Source organism: Diadema antillarum, unplaced genomic scaffold (assembly GCF_040938485.1).
Source record: "Diadema antillarum isolate AM-2024a unplaced genomic scaffold, OU_Dant_1.0 seq00000586_RagTag, whole genome shotgun sequence".
Classification (NCBI taxonomy): Eukaryota; Metazoa; Echinodermata; class Echinoidea; order Diadematoida; family Diadematidae; genus Diadema; species Diadema antillarum.
This window is the reverse complement of record NW_027271520.1, coordinates 1075188-1091377: the sequence shown is the minus strand read 5'-3', so window position 1 is coordinate 1091377 and position 16190 is coordinate 1075188. Positions and strand designations below refer to the sequence as shown.

At 36.9% G+C, this 16190-nt stretch overlaps 1 protein-coding gene across 1 annotated transcript; it reads right to left on the bottom strand.

The window, feature by feature from the left end:
- Nucleotides 1–14737: 14737 nt before the first annotated feature.
- Nucleotides 14738–15802, bottom strand: LOC139735583 (adenosine receptor A1-like). The gene has a single exon (XM_071646340.1). The coding sequence runs from the start codon at nt 15800–15802 to the stop codon at nt 14738–14740; it is 1065 nt and encodes a 354-aa protein (XP_071502441.1).
- Nucleotides 15803–16190: the final 388 nt, after the last annotated feature.

The following is a 16190-nucleotide window of genomic DNA, read 5'->3' as shown; positions in this document are numbered from 1 at the left end:
GATTACCAGTAGGTTACCAACAATGCCCAAGATTGATAAAAGAAGTTGCACGATAGTGTACCATGTCCAGGGGAATACCCACCGCCATATTATATTTCCCACCCCAGTGTCAAGGTCTTTTGGGCGGCTCGGTTCCTGTTCACTAAAGTTAGTTACCATACGTTCCGGGGCGAAATCCGTCCAACTGATCCTAATGCCATCTACCGTAGTAACAGTGAGCTGATTTTCGCTAACCTTTTGAAGACTAGTTGTAACACCTGTGGATTCCTCAACAGGATGTTCCCCTCCAACTTGAAGACACAGAACCAACAGCAGAAAAAGGTGATATGTATTGTGCATCGTGAGTATGATCGCAATTGTTTGGTTTGGAAATCAATGATTTGCCGGCCGTTCCTGTGGGATAAATCATAATCAAAGCAGAGTCATCAATTCTCTCAACTGGCCTAAGAACTTGATATCTATACCTATCTTTTGGAAAGTATTTCCCTGATAGGTCTATCTTGTCAAGGATTGATGTAGATTGTTAACCATCCTAGCAGTTGATACGTTCGAAAATTTTCTCAGTCTGGCCAAATCGATGGCGCGGAAAAGTGCAAGAAGCATCTCGAATGAGTTGTAAAAAACATCTTGTCTTTGCTTTCCACATTGGTCCAGTTGACCAGGTTAAAGAAATATCTCTCTCTCTCTCTCTCTCTCTCTCTCTCTCTCAAGAGATGCTGATGCGACCATATAGAACCCTACAGACAGGGGCGGATCCAGGAATTCTGTAAAGGGGGGGGGGGCGTGACTAATATTTCTGGTGCCACTTCCGGGTTTCATTTCATTGTTTTTCTTTTTATTTCTTTTGACGAAAAATAAAGCTGATGCGACCCCCCCCCCCCCCTCTGGATCCCCACTGCTACAGACGTAAATCTGTGTCAAATGTCTGCCTAAAAGTATTCAAGTATCTTCATTTCTGCTGCACGATGGTAATTCGGGAAAAAAAATCATGAAATATCCCTTCTCAAAGAATCTAAAGCAATACTTGAGTGTTGAAATTTCTGACCGCAATCCAAATAAAAGTCACGCCACATGTCATGAGATGTAATTACAACAAATGTGTAAAGAATCAATATGAATCAAAATGAATATCAATCAAAATCAACATTCAACGGATCCATTCACTTCATTTCGATAGCAAGGAGAGGTAATTTTATTCCATAAATGATGTTCGATTCATTAAGGTGCTATATTCCTGACCATATATAATCATGATAATTCAGTTAAAAATTTGCGACGGAACTGTTGATGTGAACGAACATCAAAACGTACACGTTTTCTCACAAATTAAAGTAATTTCAAAATCCATTTGAAAAGTGGTATTCATTTCCTTTCACTGGAAATGTACAACGTGATGTGATTTATGATGTTGTGTCAAATAATGCCATTGCTTGCCTGCCTGTAAACATTTATTTTTAGTCAATATATGTCTTACTATTTATAAATGTTTGAATACAATTCTTGTCTGCCTAATAGCAGAACGTATACATTATTTTGATTGGCAATCTGAAATCAATTACCATTTGAACAAAATACATACTAGCAGATACTGAATCCTTTTGTAGCAAATTCATCATACTTAGCATCACATACAACCTTCAGTTTTGATGAAATTAAACAAGAAAGAAAGTATCCTTCGCATCAATATTTGCTGTGTTTTGATAAGCCTTCAACGATGAGTTGAGAAACTACCAACCTAAAAACACAAGTTTGTGGGTTTTTTGACAAACCAGTTGGAGTCTTGATTTGATGACGTCTTTATCTTAGCAGTAACTTGCAAGATATTGTTGCAATATCAGGTTAAAAAATTAAGAAAAACAATAATCCTCTTCTTTCCAGTGACATATCACATCACGATTACAATATAATCTTGACAACACGTATATACCATTTGTTTTACGCGACTTTTCATTTCTGACCAAAGTTGACTTTAAGCCTAGACGGGAACTTTATACTTTCTGCCAAGATCTCTCACCGTAAACCTCACTTTTCTCGCTCGTTGGCACAATCAAAGCAGGCTTACATAAATTATGAAATTTTCTGTCGTTTCTAAGAGTGATCACACTGTAAAAACATCGGTGTTAGATTTAACACCACGGGTGTTAAATCTAACACCGATCAAACTTCAATAAAGGACCACACCCACAGGTATTGAAAATGCACTGTGATGGTGTTGAAAAGTGTTCACCTGACACTTCGTGGTGTTAATTTGACACTGTACCTGGTGTTATTTTGACACTGTACTGGTGTTAATTCAAAAATGACACCACATGGTGTTGATCTGATATTTGTTGGTGTTAATATCAATGGTCTAACGCCCGTCCGGCTTCAATAAGAGACCACACCAGCTGGTGTTACTGTGGTGTAAATTTTATTTTCACATTTTTTCAAAAATCTAGTATTTTGATGTAAAATTCTTGATCGTCTTGTCTAAATTAAAAATCAACAAGAAGTGCAGTTACTAAGAAACTCTTCAAAAACAGTTTAGAATTTGGAAATGACACCCGGAGGTGTTGATTTAACACCAGAAATGAGCACCGAAAATTTTACACCAGCTCGGTGTTCACTATTTAACACCGGACTTTTTGCAGTGCAATATCGCGGATTTGTGCAAATACAAGAGGTATTTTTCCTCTTAATGTTTTAATAAAAAAAACATATTTAAACAAGCATATTTTGCCCTAAATATTGTCTCTGTGGAAGTGAAGGGATCCAATTTCGAAGTAAATATAACTCAATTCAACCTAAAGGAACATGCCGCAAGGATATCATAATCATATTCAATCTTAAAAAAAGTCCCACTGTATAGGCATGTAGACATTATTATCATGGTCTCATATTTGCCATTCCGATCAATTATCGAAGAAACCATCAAATTAACCATCAAATCAATAGAGTGCACACTCGGTGTGTGATGGGAAATTTAGTATTATAAAAAGTACAGTAAAGGGATAAAACGAAAATAAAGATGGTATTACCTTCTTCGGAAACTTGCTGGTTGAGAAAGTTTCGTGGTATGACCTATCTGTCTCCAGTAAAACCCGTAAATTTCGGTGCCGATCACGCCAGGGTTAACAGGTGACAAGAAAATACCCAGGTAAGAGTGATGCTTAAATTATAGTTATATAATTTTTTTCCTACCTTTTCCTCGCGCAGGTGCGATGTTTCGAGCACGCGTAGATGCAGCGATCAATCTCACAGGTTGAGGATACGAGCGCCAATTCGCGGACCTTTCCTTACGACCGCCAAAACGATCGATAAAAAGTGGCATTGTGATGTTTTATGTCACCAGTAACCTGTAGGGCTCAATAAGCACGGTATCACCGGCTGACACAATCAGAAAGCTATTCTGATGTAAAAATAATAATGAAAAAAAGCTTTGAGCTTCGTTCATCACTTGAACAGTTTCCAGTAAGAATAGATAATCGTTTGCTCTTTTCATAGCATAAGATAGTCCATGGGCCAGGCCAGATATAGGTACCACCTGAGGTGGCAAAACCTTTTTGGTGTCATTTTGTTTGTCGGGCATAGATATGCTTATCAAGCTATTATAGCATTTCCAAATGAGTAGCTTAGTCATAATAAATGCATTTTTAACTAATTTGGTCTCGTTGTTATATCCCTATACTTCTGAATCGAAACTAACCGCTATACAAAGAAGAGCACTGTCTTCTGTATGTTCACAGGTGTTCTGTTGTAAACGCGGTGCGCTTAGTCTTTATTCAAGCCAGCGAATGTCATTTCAAAGTCCTGTAACTCATATTCAGCGGAATGTTCGATATCAAATGCATAATATAAGTTTCATAAGGAAATATTTGTCTAAATCTGCAGCTCAGATACTTATTCATGCTTTGATTTCTACTCGGTTAGATTTTTCGAATTCATTGTTGTGTAATCTTCCAAAAAATGATGTCACAAAATTTCAACGGTTGCAAAATTCTGCTGCCCGATTGTTAACTTTTACTAATAAGTTTGATTCCATATCACCAGTTCTCCGTTCCTTGTATTGGTTACCTGTAGAAAAAAGGATTATTTTCAAGATTCTGTTATTAGTACATCATTCAGTTCATTCTTTTCCCCCCATATACATAAGTAATTATGTTCAAAAATACAATCCGACACGAAGGCTACGTTCATCATCAGATACATTCTTACTAAAAAAACACCCAGAGTAAAACATGGATATGGTGATCGTGCTTTTTCCGTTATGGGACCAAAATTGTGGAATCAGTTACCTCTTCAGTTAAGGGAACTGTCATCTACAGAGTCATTCAAATCCAAACTTAAAACTTATCTGTTCCTTTCATACTGAGGACTGTAATTGCTGTATGTCATTAATGTTGGATCAATATTGTATTTTTAATTGGTATATGTTGTATTCTTTATTTGGTATATATTTGTTTTTGTTTACCATTTTCTTCTTTGTTGAAATGTTTGAATATGTATATGTATGTAAACATATGATATCTTTTCATTTTTGAAGCGCCATGAGCACTGAAAAGTGGACCTGTGCGCTATACAAGTATAGCCACTATTATATATATATATATATATTATGTATCATATTATATATTTCTATAGTTTATATCATATATATTCTCATGTAATATAAAGGGCCTATATCATACATTATATACATATATATATTTATGTATATATATATATATATATATATATACATATATATATAAACATCACATTGCTGTGACCATGTATATAACCTTAGATTGTATTATCAGTCATCCATGAATGTGTACACTGTACAAGGATCAACACAGGTGCTTTCATGGACACTAGCTTGAAGTAAGGGATGATGAGGAATGAGTACCTTTGACTGTATATAATGGTGATGCCTGCTCCTGCTTTAAGAAAAGAAAAAAAAAGCAGGATTGGACGCCTCTATCTTTCTTCAACCTCACAAGCCAAATAGCAGATACGAGTTTTGTTTTGTCTGTATGTAATTATACAATTATAATGCACACGCACACACACACACACACATATATATATATATATATATATATATATATATATATATATATATATGTGTGTGTGTGTGTATTTATATATCGTACATAAATATAAATATATCTAGACTTTTAACTTTGTTTTTCTTTGGATGAGCACGGTATTACAGGCATGACAGGTATCACAGCGGCTATTTTGGAAAATCACATAAAATCACACCAAGGGACATGCCATCGACATGACACATTTCTGGTGTATCCCATTCGTCAAATTCCAATTCCAATAGTTGCAGCAATAATGATAGTAATAGTGATAGTAATAGTAATGGTAATAGAAATAGCGATAGCGATATAGATAGCAACAGTAATAGTAATAGTAATAGAAATAGTGATAGCGATATAGATAGCAACAGTAATAGTAATAGTAATAGTAATAGAAATAGTGATAGCGATAGTAATAAAAGTAGTAACCGTGATAGTAATAGTAATAGTAATAGTAATAGTAACAGTGAAAGTAATAGCAATGGTAACAGTAACAAGTCACGCACTATTGTAGTATAATCCAGCTCGTATCTTACTTGCAATGCTGTAACCTATGCTCGCAGAAAGCTTAGGACAGCGGCATAATGTTTATTATGAAAGCTATCACTCTCTGTAAAGAAACTCCTCTGGTCAGCGAAACCGACATGCTATAAGGTCAAGGATGCTTGGTCAATCAATGGACGAATTGTTGCACTCCTCTCAGGAACAAACAGACAGACTATCAAAAGGACCAGACGCAATAATTTTGATTTAGAAAGAGACGTAAATATGGCTTCAATTTGATTTCTCACAGGCACTCTCTCATTGCGGAGCCCTTTTGCCTAAAAATTTGTGTACACAGACGTTATTACATGAATCCTTTAATCATTTGTTTGTTTTTCTTTCTCTGACTTTTCCCTGACATTGCTAGTGTGTATTTCATTTTACACATTTCAATTTTTCAGTGTCTGAATATTTCACTAGTTTGATTACTTAATTGACACAATTTAATGGTAACATAAATATTTCACACACTACTACTCTAGTAAATGTTCATGATGATGATGTTAGAATTTTTATGTCTAAAATATAAAGGATGCTGCATGGATGGAGGGTTTTTCCCTCACTTCCGAGGAAGAACAAACCACATCCTGAACAATATTGATATAGCATACATCAAATGAAGACACTAATATCAATGATGTTACAAATCCTCGCAGTGTAGTAAAGCATGATTTGGTTAAGATGAGTTTGATCAAAATAATAGCCAAGGACTTTTTGTTAATGAGCAATTTTTAGTATGATACATTTAGTGCAAGCACTTAGTATCAAAGTTTTGATCACAATCACATCCATTTTTCAAGCTCTCAGATTTCGTTGTTAGTAACAGGAATATCAGAGAATTTGATAAATCTATCTTAGAGTCTACAGTTTGTGTTTGATGGTGACAAGTGTGTTCATGTGAATAGACCAAATGGCTTCGGTAGTGGCGTTGGTTTCTTCATCGAAAATGATATAAGTTTTTCTCTCTAAAAAAAAAAAATCGAGTGACAATGTTCACCCTTGAAAGAGTGAATAACAGAAAAGAGTGAATCTAGAGTGAAATTTGAGTGAATTTTGGGTAAAAATGTTCATTTTCACTAATTTTGGAGAGACCTCAGGGATCACTGAAAAATCTTCGAGTGATCCATTAGGTCACTCTAAAATGGGCGAAAATGAACATTTTCACTCACAATTCACTAATTTCTGTTATTCACCCCTTTAAGGGTGAAGATTTTCACTCATTTCTTTTTTGAGAGAATACACTTTAGCCCTTACCCCGGACTTTCTCTGACCCAGGACTATCGTTAGTCCCGTACCAATTTTTTTCAGCTTTTTACACTGGCCAATTAGTCCCGTACTATCTCTTGTCCGGGGCTAAGGAGAAAACTGACCTTTTTACACTCGTATTTCTTAGCCCCGGACTTTCCAAACCACATGAATATTCATGATTACGCTGTGCACTGTACACGTACACGCACGCACCGGCAGCAATTGATTACCTCGTTTCTGATTGGTCAGTGGGGGTCGGACTTCGTCTCCGTCGCTTAGCCCCGGATTATTTTTTCGTTCTGTTTACACTCACTTGCTTGGCACCGCAATTGCGGTGCTAACCCTGCTATTTTGCAGGGCCAGATAGTACCGGACTATCGTTGGGGCTAGCCCACTTTGGCAAAAACGAGTGTAAACAGAAAGTGGGCTAAGGATAGTCCCGTACCAACGGTGGGGCTAAGGCCCCCCCCCCCACCCTTAGCTCCACCGTTGGTACGGGACTAAGCAAACATTTACAAGTGTAAAAAGCCCTTTTTACACTTGTAAATTTTTGCTAAGCAATTTGGCTAAGAAATACGAGTGTAAAAAGGTCAGTTTTCTCCTTAGCCCCGGACAAGAGATAGTACGGGACTAATTGGCGAGTGTAAAAAGCTGAAAAAAATTGGTACGGGACTAACCTTAGTCCTGGGTCAGAGAAAGTCCGGGGTTAAGAAGCACAAGTGTAAAAAGGGCTTTAAAAATGTCTTTGAGGAGTGTGAAGGTTTAGATTATAACGTGTTTACAGAAATTGAAGGCTAATCTGGTAAATTAGGGAAAATATTGTAGGGATTGTCAATCATCAATGATTGCTTTCAAGACTTTCTCGGACATGTCGTTGAATGAATGTTGTTGGATTAAAAAAAAGAAAAAAAAAAACTTGCCTTGTTCGGGAAACTTCTACGCATTGTTGAAACAACAACAAAAACAACAACAAAAACAAGATTATCCACTATGGTGATTAGATTTTATGAACACAGTCGCCCCATATGGCTTTTATCTACAATTGTTATAATCATCGACAACATTCACACAAATGATTTTAGGAGTTGTAATCTTCCGGTATTCCCGTCACAGGTATTTAAACCTTTTCCCAACATTTTATTCATCTAACGATGCCGTTTGCAATCATTATGTTGAGCAAGTATCACTCATCTACAGGAATACAACAAGGGCAAGTATTGGTGAAGTCATTGGGGGTTTGAAAATTGCAGATTGGGCTCATGTGCGTATAGGAAAAGTGACCCAATAGAGCATACCATGCATTTTGTGCAATACAAGTTTATATAACATTTACCAAAACTTATACTAAGCATTTGAGGAAACATAAGATAAGCAGAGAACCATGAGTGTAACCTCTCTTACTTTGAAATTTATTGATATGGAGACCAGATTGCAGAGAATATGAAGAGTTTGTTCGCAAAAAACCGATAAGTCCATATTTGCCAAATGGAGATATTTGCGATTAAAGGTCAAGAAAAATAAAGAGAGTAATGAGAAATTTTTTGCTTCTTTTGATCATAACTTCAAACATGTACATTGTAGTGACCAATATATCATTTGAAAGGTATTATTTTGTACTTTATGACAGAGATCGTACTTCAAAATCTTCAAAAATGGACTTATCGGTTTTTGCAAACAAACGTATATACAATGGCCTTTCGAAAATACATTTGAAGAATACGAGACCCCATACGTGATCGAGTTACTTTAGTCTGGGTGCCAAAGCCACTTTTTGGGCCTAACCTTGTTTTACCGTCCACCCAATGTTTTTTGATGGTTTTACCCTATTTCGGGGGTGCTGAATCCGAATCTGGATGATGCAACTCTTGCATCCTTGAGGGTTTTGAGATATTCAAGATGGCCGCCAAAATGGCCGCTAAAACCGGAAATTCACACGTATTTCTCTCTAAATGGTGAGATATTGAAAACAATTGATGGTTTTACCCTACTTCGAGGGTGCTGAATCCGAATCTGGATGATGCAACTTTTGCATCCTTGAGGGTTTTGAGATATTCAAGATGGCCGCCAAAATGGCCGCCAAAACCGAAAATTCACACCTATTTCCTTCTAAATGGTGTGAAATTGAAAATAATTGATGATTCTCCTTATTTGGAAGGTGCTGAATCCGAATCTGGATGATGCAACTCATGCATCCATGAAGTTTTTGAGATATTCAAGATGGTCACCAAAATGGCCGCCAATTAAAAAACCGGAAATTCCCATGTATTTCCTTCTAAATGGTGAGAAATTGAAAACAATTGATGGATCTACCCTATTTCTAGGGTGTTGAATCCGAGTCTGGATGATGCAAACCTTTCATCCTTGAGGGTATTCAGATATTCAAGATGGCCGCCAAAATGGCCGCCAAAATGGCCGCCAATTAAAACCGGAAATTTCTATGTATTAGCTTTTAAATGGTGAGAAATAGAAAACAATAGATGGTTTTACCCTATTTCGAGGGTGCTGAATCCGAATCTGGATGATGCACCTCGAGATAGTCAAGATGGCCGCCAAAATGGCCGCCGAAACGGAAACTCTAATGTATTTACTTCTTATAAGTGGTGAGAAATTGATAACAATTGATGGCTTTACCCCATTCTTTTTTTGACTGAAAGATTTCAGGTTTTCGTCAGTGGCACAGTTTGAACTTGCTGTATATACAGTGAAACCAGCTCTACCGGATATCTTTGAGTTGGTACGATACAAGTGTGCCAGCAATGAACCCTTCAAGACTACAGATGCGGTTGAATAATTGCAAAGTTACACTGTTTCCTCTACATATAATGGATAAGTTTTGAACACTAACAATTAATGGACAAGACATGTTCATCTAAATCATATTGTGATAGTGATGTACAGAAGTGTACTGAAATCACCCAACATTACCTGTCTTAATCCATGAGCAGTTTTAATCTCTTCATCCATGAACACTCAAATTGGCTATTTGGTTTATATTGGTGGTCTTGATGACATTGTTGAAAACACGAGTGGGACATTTTTATAGTTACGATTCAATTTTTTTCTTCAATATGATGTAACATTATGTATGCATATATGTATATATATATATATATATATATATGTATATATATATATATATATGTATATATATATATATATATATATATATAGAGAGAGAGAGAGAGAGAGAGTATATATATATAATCTATTACAAACACACACGAGGAGACGGACAAATCACAGGTAACGCGCCGTGAAAAAGAAATCAAACGACAACATGGAAGGTAATAGTTGATAATCCAGTACTTACGAATATCATAATCGCGCAGAGTGCTTTTGAAATTACCCTTATTGATATCTACTATAGTGGTCATGGATGCAACCATTTCCAATGACCTAATCAGAATATGCGACAAGTTTCATAAGAATACGAGGCGAGACTCGTCAGAATACAAGACAAGTTTCAACACCAAATACCAACATGCCATAATTCAATTTTACTCTATTGATAGCCGAAAGGATTAACTTCACATCTGTGGAGCAATATTATTGGCGACCACAAGCATTGTTTTATAACAATTATGCATAAAGACATTTTCAGTCGTATCTTTCTTTGTGTTTGTACGTTTCAGTATGATGTCAATATCACTTCTTCTTTTTTTTCCAGTACGTATTAAAGTTCCGTTTGAGACATATCGGAATATCTCAGTATATTACAATACCATTGTGACAGTCATTTTGGATGTCAATAACTTTCGGCTGATTTGACAAATTCGCTCAACTGAGATGAATTTAAGAATACGAATTATTGCTTTTCACCCTGCATGGGTTTAATCCCCCGCTTCGCGTTAGAGCATAATACTTCACCATTTCAGTATAAGAAAATGTTAAGGAGTTTCCGTTCATACAGGACATTTATAGATGTCCGAAAACCTTCAAAGACCTTCAGCACCCTCGAAATAGGGTAAGACCATCAATTTATTTTAAATTTTTTACCATTAAGAAAAAAATATATCAACATTGGAATTTCTGCCACTTATTTTGGCTGTCATCTTGGACGTTTAAAAACCCTAAAGAATGGACGAATTTCAACAACCAAGTTTCGAGGGTGCTGAATAGGGCCTAAAATTTACCAATTTTTGACAGTTATTTTGACGGTCATCTTGGACATCTCAAAAACCTTAAAAAAGAACACGAAAGTTGCATCAACCAGGTTCGGATTCAGCACCCTCGAAATAGAGTAAAACCGCCAATTGTTTCAATTTTACACCATTTAGAAGGTAACTATAGGGCTTACATGGAAATTTTAGTTTTTTGACGGCCATTTAGGGCCATTCTGGCGGCCATCTCTATTATCTCAAAACCTTTTAGGAAGTAAGAGCAGTATCCTAGAGCTTTAAATTCAGCAAACTCAAAATAGTGTAAAACCACCAGCTATTTTATATTTTACACCATTTAGAAGGAAATAGGGGGTCTACATATGAATTTCCGTTTTTGGCGGTCATTTTTGGCGACCATCTTTATCATCTCGAAACCCTTAAGGATGCAAGAGTTGTATCCTGAGCTTTGGATTCAGCACACTCAGAATAAGATAAAAACCACCAATTGCTTTCAAATTGTCACCATTAAGAAGGAAATACATGGGAAGTTCCGTTTTGGGCGGCCATTTTGGCGGCCATATTGAATATCTCTAAATCTTCAATAATGCAGGAGTTGCACCATCTAGATTCTGATTCAGCACCCTCGAAATAGGGTAAAACCATTAATTGTTTTCAATTTTTCACCATTTAGAAGGAAATACGTGAGAATTTTCGGTTTTGGTGGCCATTTTGGCGGCCATCTTGAATATCTCAAAATCCTCAAGGATGCAAGAGTTGCATCATCCAGATTCGGATTCAGCACCCTCGAAAAAGGGTAAAAAAATCAATTGTTTTTGATTTCTCAACATTTAGAAGGAAATACGTGGGAATTTCCGGTTTTAATTGGCGGCCATTTTTGGCGGCCATCTTGAATTACTCAAAAACTTCATGGATGCATGAGTTGCATCATCCAGATTCGGATTCAGCACCTTCCAAATAGTGAGAATCATCAATTATTTTCAATTTCACACCATTTAGAAGGAAATACGTGTGAATTTTCGGTTTTGGCGGCCATTTTGGCGGCCATCTTGAATATTTCAAAACCCTCAAGGATGCAAGAGTTGCATCATCCAGATACGGATTCAGCACCCTCGAAATAGGGTAAAACCATCAATTGTTTTCAACATCTCACCATTTAGAAGGAAATATGTGGGAATTTCCGGTTTTAATTGGCGGCCATCTTGAATATCTCAAAAATTTCATGGATGCAAGAGTTGCATCATCCAGGTTCGGATTCAGCACCCTCGAAATGGGGTAAAACCATCAATTGTTTTTGATTTCTCAACAATTAGAAGGAAATACGTGGGAATTTCCGGTTTTAATTGGCGGCCATTTTGGCGGCCATCTTGATTTACTCAAAAACTTCATGGATGCATGAGTTGCATCATCCAGATTCGGATTCAGCACATTCCAAATAGGGAGAATCATCAATTATTTTCAATTTCGCACCATTTAGAAGGAAATACGTGGGAATTTTCGGTTTTGGCGGCCATTTTGGCGGCCATCTTGAATATCTCAAAACCCTCAAGGATGCAAGAGTTGCATCATCCAGATTCGTATTCAGCACCCCCGAAATAGGGTAAAACCATCAAAAAACATTGGGTGGACGGTAAAACAAGGTTCAGCCTCTGGCACCCAGACTACTTCTAGTTAACGGAGAGCAAAAAGTTGTTATTGTGAAAAAGTTGTCATTTTAGTAGATTCGATACAATAAAAACGATTAAAAAAAGAAATGCGTTTCCATATAAATCTCGCAGTGCACATTTCATAATTTAATGATCACTTTCAATATTTCAATTTTCAGTTGACAAAAATATACACACATCATTTTTTGTGTGTGTTTAAACATTCATTTAGAATAACGGTTTCTGGATTGAATATTAATCGCAGTGTGAACATCAAGAATTGTTGACAAAATTTGCATATTTGCAAAATCGTTGCCTAGACGAGATGATAATAGCAATAATTGACAACATTTATATAGCGCGTTATTACATACCTTTGTCTCTAAGCGCTAAAATGATGGGGGGGGGGGGCTGGAACAGACCTCCCCCCCCCCCCCGCCGCCGCCTTTTTAGCTTCCAAAATAACTTGGTTCTACACGGTTAATGAAACTAGGATGAGTAGATAAGTCAGTTGTGACAAAATTTGCTTTGGCGATAAATGTAAAAGCAAAACCGTCAAGGCATTTATAAAAATACGATTCGCGCGCTCATGATACACGTATTCTACTGCTGTGTGAAAACAAAAAACGCACAAAGATAGTGAAAAAGTGATCACTATAATATATTGAAAATAACAGGCAACTGCCCTGTACTTTCCCCATTTATACACTCAGCAAAAAAAAAAGAAGAAAGTAAACATTTTTTCAAGTGTATATTTCTCATAGAATATTTGGTTAAAGGGGAAGGCTAATAACTGATCAGTGGGAATCAGTTGAAATGCTGGGAAATGATTGTTCCAATCCTTATGGGATTCATTCAATAGTTCATTGTATATCTATTGTTGTGTGAAAATGATTTGCTTCAGAATGGTCTCATATTCAAGTAATGTGCAGTTTAATGCTTCCAGGTTAGCGTCCCTGGTCATTGACGGAGCATTAATCTGCACATTACTTGAATATGAGACCGTTCTGAAGCAAATCATTTTCACACAACAATACATATACAATGAACTCTTGAATGAATCCCATAAGGATTGGAACAATCATCTCCCAGCATTTCCACTGATTCCCACTGATCAGTTACTAGCCTTCCCCTTTAAAAGTTAATGAATTATACCATATTAAAGGTAATTTAATTGCCTATCAGCGTATAGTAGGTCAATAAAAAGGGAAAGTTACGAATGAGTTAACACATTTGTTCTTCTCTTCCAAGGCACAAAAGCAAAAATTGCAGAAATGAACAAATTGTCATTCACACGCAAAAACTCTTCGATATAACAATAAGAACAAAAAACATATTTTAACAGAATTAAACACATTAATTAAATTGCAAAAATAAACCTCTGATCTCTATAATATCTTTGAAACCCAATATATTAAAAAGGACCAAAAATGAGGGGGAAATAAAGAATCTTCGGTCAAACCCAAATTCAAAAAAAAAATAAGAGAAGAATCAATATTAACAAAAAAAATCAATTTGTTTTCAGAAAAAGAAAATTGTAGATAATACTTTGCTCTAAAATTTATCTCATGGATTGCTAAATTACTAAAAAAAGTAAAAGAAAGAAATTCTGTTTATTTGACCATCTTTATGTCATTACTCTTATGTTTGAAGTTTGAGCTGAAAGAAAAGTCTTATTTTCCCCCTTTAGTTTCCTATTTTGTTTTTGTTTGATGTTATAAAGAGATGAAGACAACAAGAACTATGTTTTTGCCGTTTCATAGAAGTCTCTCATTGTGGTATCCTGGCTTTTGTTGTTATTATTATCTTGGCGGGCAAAAAATGAACGTGTTTACTTATGCGTTAAGTTTCTTTTTGAATCAACCAACTAATTTGATAGCCAATCAAATAACCTTTAATATGGTATTAAATGCATTAATTTTAATCAAATTCTTCTATGAAAAATATGAACTCGAAAAAGTTTTTAACTTTCTGTTTGTTTGTTTTTTTGCTGAGTGTATGATTGTCTCGTAGCAATTACATTTTGTAGAATATATCATTGCTTAGAAAAAAAAATAGAAAAGAGGGAGGAGGTGGAAAACGGAAATGGTTCCTCCCGCTATAATTTTGCTAAATGGCACAAAAAAAAGTGAATTTACTGTGAAGCATGACTGGAGTTACCACGTGTACTTATGGTCTTTTCCTTCTGAGGGGTTTGCGTGATATTGATCCTGACATTGTGCGTGTAAAAAAGTGGTGCTCCACGCTGGGACACGTTACGCTTGAAAAGATCTCTGATGGCGAGACGAAACTTCCGGTAGCGGGCAGCGTAGATAAGAGGGTTAGAGCACGCGTTGACCAGGGCGATCTGGTTTATGGCGTGATACAATGGAGTGCCGACGTAAGTAGTCACGATGCCACGACGGACAGCGACAAACACCATCACTTGCTGAGGACCAATACTCAAGATGTAGATAAGGACAATCATCAAAGTCATCTTTACAACGGTTTTCTGAGCGTTGGAATGAACGGTCGACGCCGAGCCGTGCTTGCTTGTGAGCTTGCCTTGGAGTTCACGAGAGTGACGACGGAGCATTGATATCGTCAGCGTCTGCGTAACGATCATGACCAAGGACGGCACGCCGAATCGCAGCGCCGTCAAGTAAAGGTAAAACTCCATCTCATAACGAGGCAGAATCAAGTTTACGCATCGGTTGTTCATAACGATTGTGGTCATAGCAAACGTGAATGATATAAAGGAACCGATCCAGACACACGTGAGATAAACGTGCACAGTGCGGCGATTAACCCACTCTTTAAAGCGGAGAGGATAGACAACCGCAAGACACCGCTCTACTGACATCCCGGTAAGAGTGTACACTGAAGCATGGAGACACACAGAGTACCAGTACGCCGAGTAAATAGTTTTACAGTACACCGCCGCCAGGGTTGTGTCCGGCACCCTCACCAGCAAGGGTACCGGGATCATCAGAACTGAAGTCAGGAAGTCCGCAACGGCGAGACCGCCGATGAAAATATCTGTGGAGTGGGTGTAGGCGTTTCGCTTGATCAACGCCAAGATTACCAGTAGGTTACCGACAATGCCAAAACTTGATAAAAAAAGTTGCACAATAGTGTACCATGTCCAGGGGAATACCCATTGCCAGCTAAGGTTTTCTACTTCAGTGCCAAGATTCTGCTCATCAAACTCAGTCACCATTGATGATGCTTCAAAATCCGTCCAACTTACCCTAATGTAGTCCACTGTAATAGCTGTGAGTGGATATTTGCTTACATTTCCTATAGTTGTAGCAGCAGTTGATTCTTGAAAGGGCCGTACCCCAACAACTCGGAGACTTAGTTCCAACAGTAGAACAAAGTAATGGGTACGGCTCGTCATTTCTATGATCGGGACTGTTTTGTTATGAAAAAATGACTTTCGCGTATCTCGCCGGTCCCTGTGCGTTGAAACATAAAAAAATAGATAAAATAAAATAATAATAAGCGTTACTACTTCAACTGGATTCGGAACATTATCATCAATACCAAAACGTCTGTTTTTTTATTATTGCCTGGAAGGAATAGATCTTTACTGTCAAAGATCAATA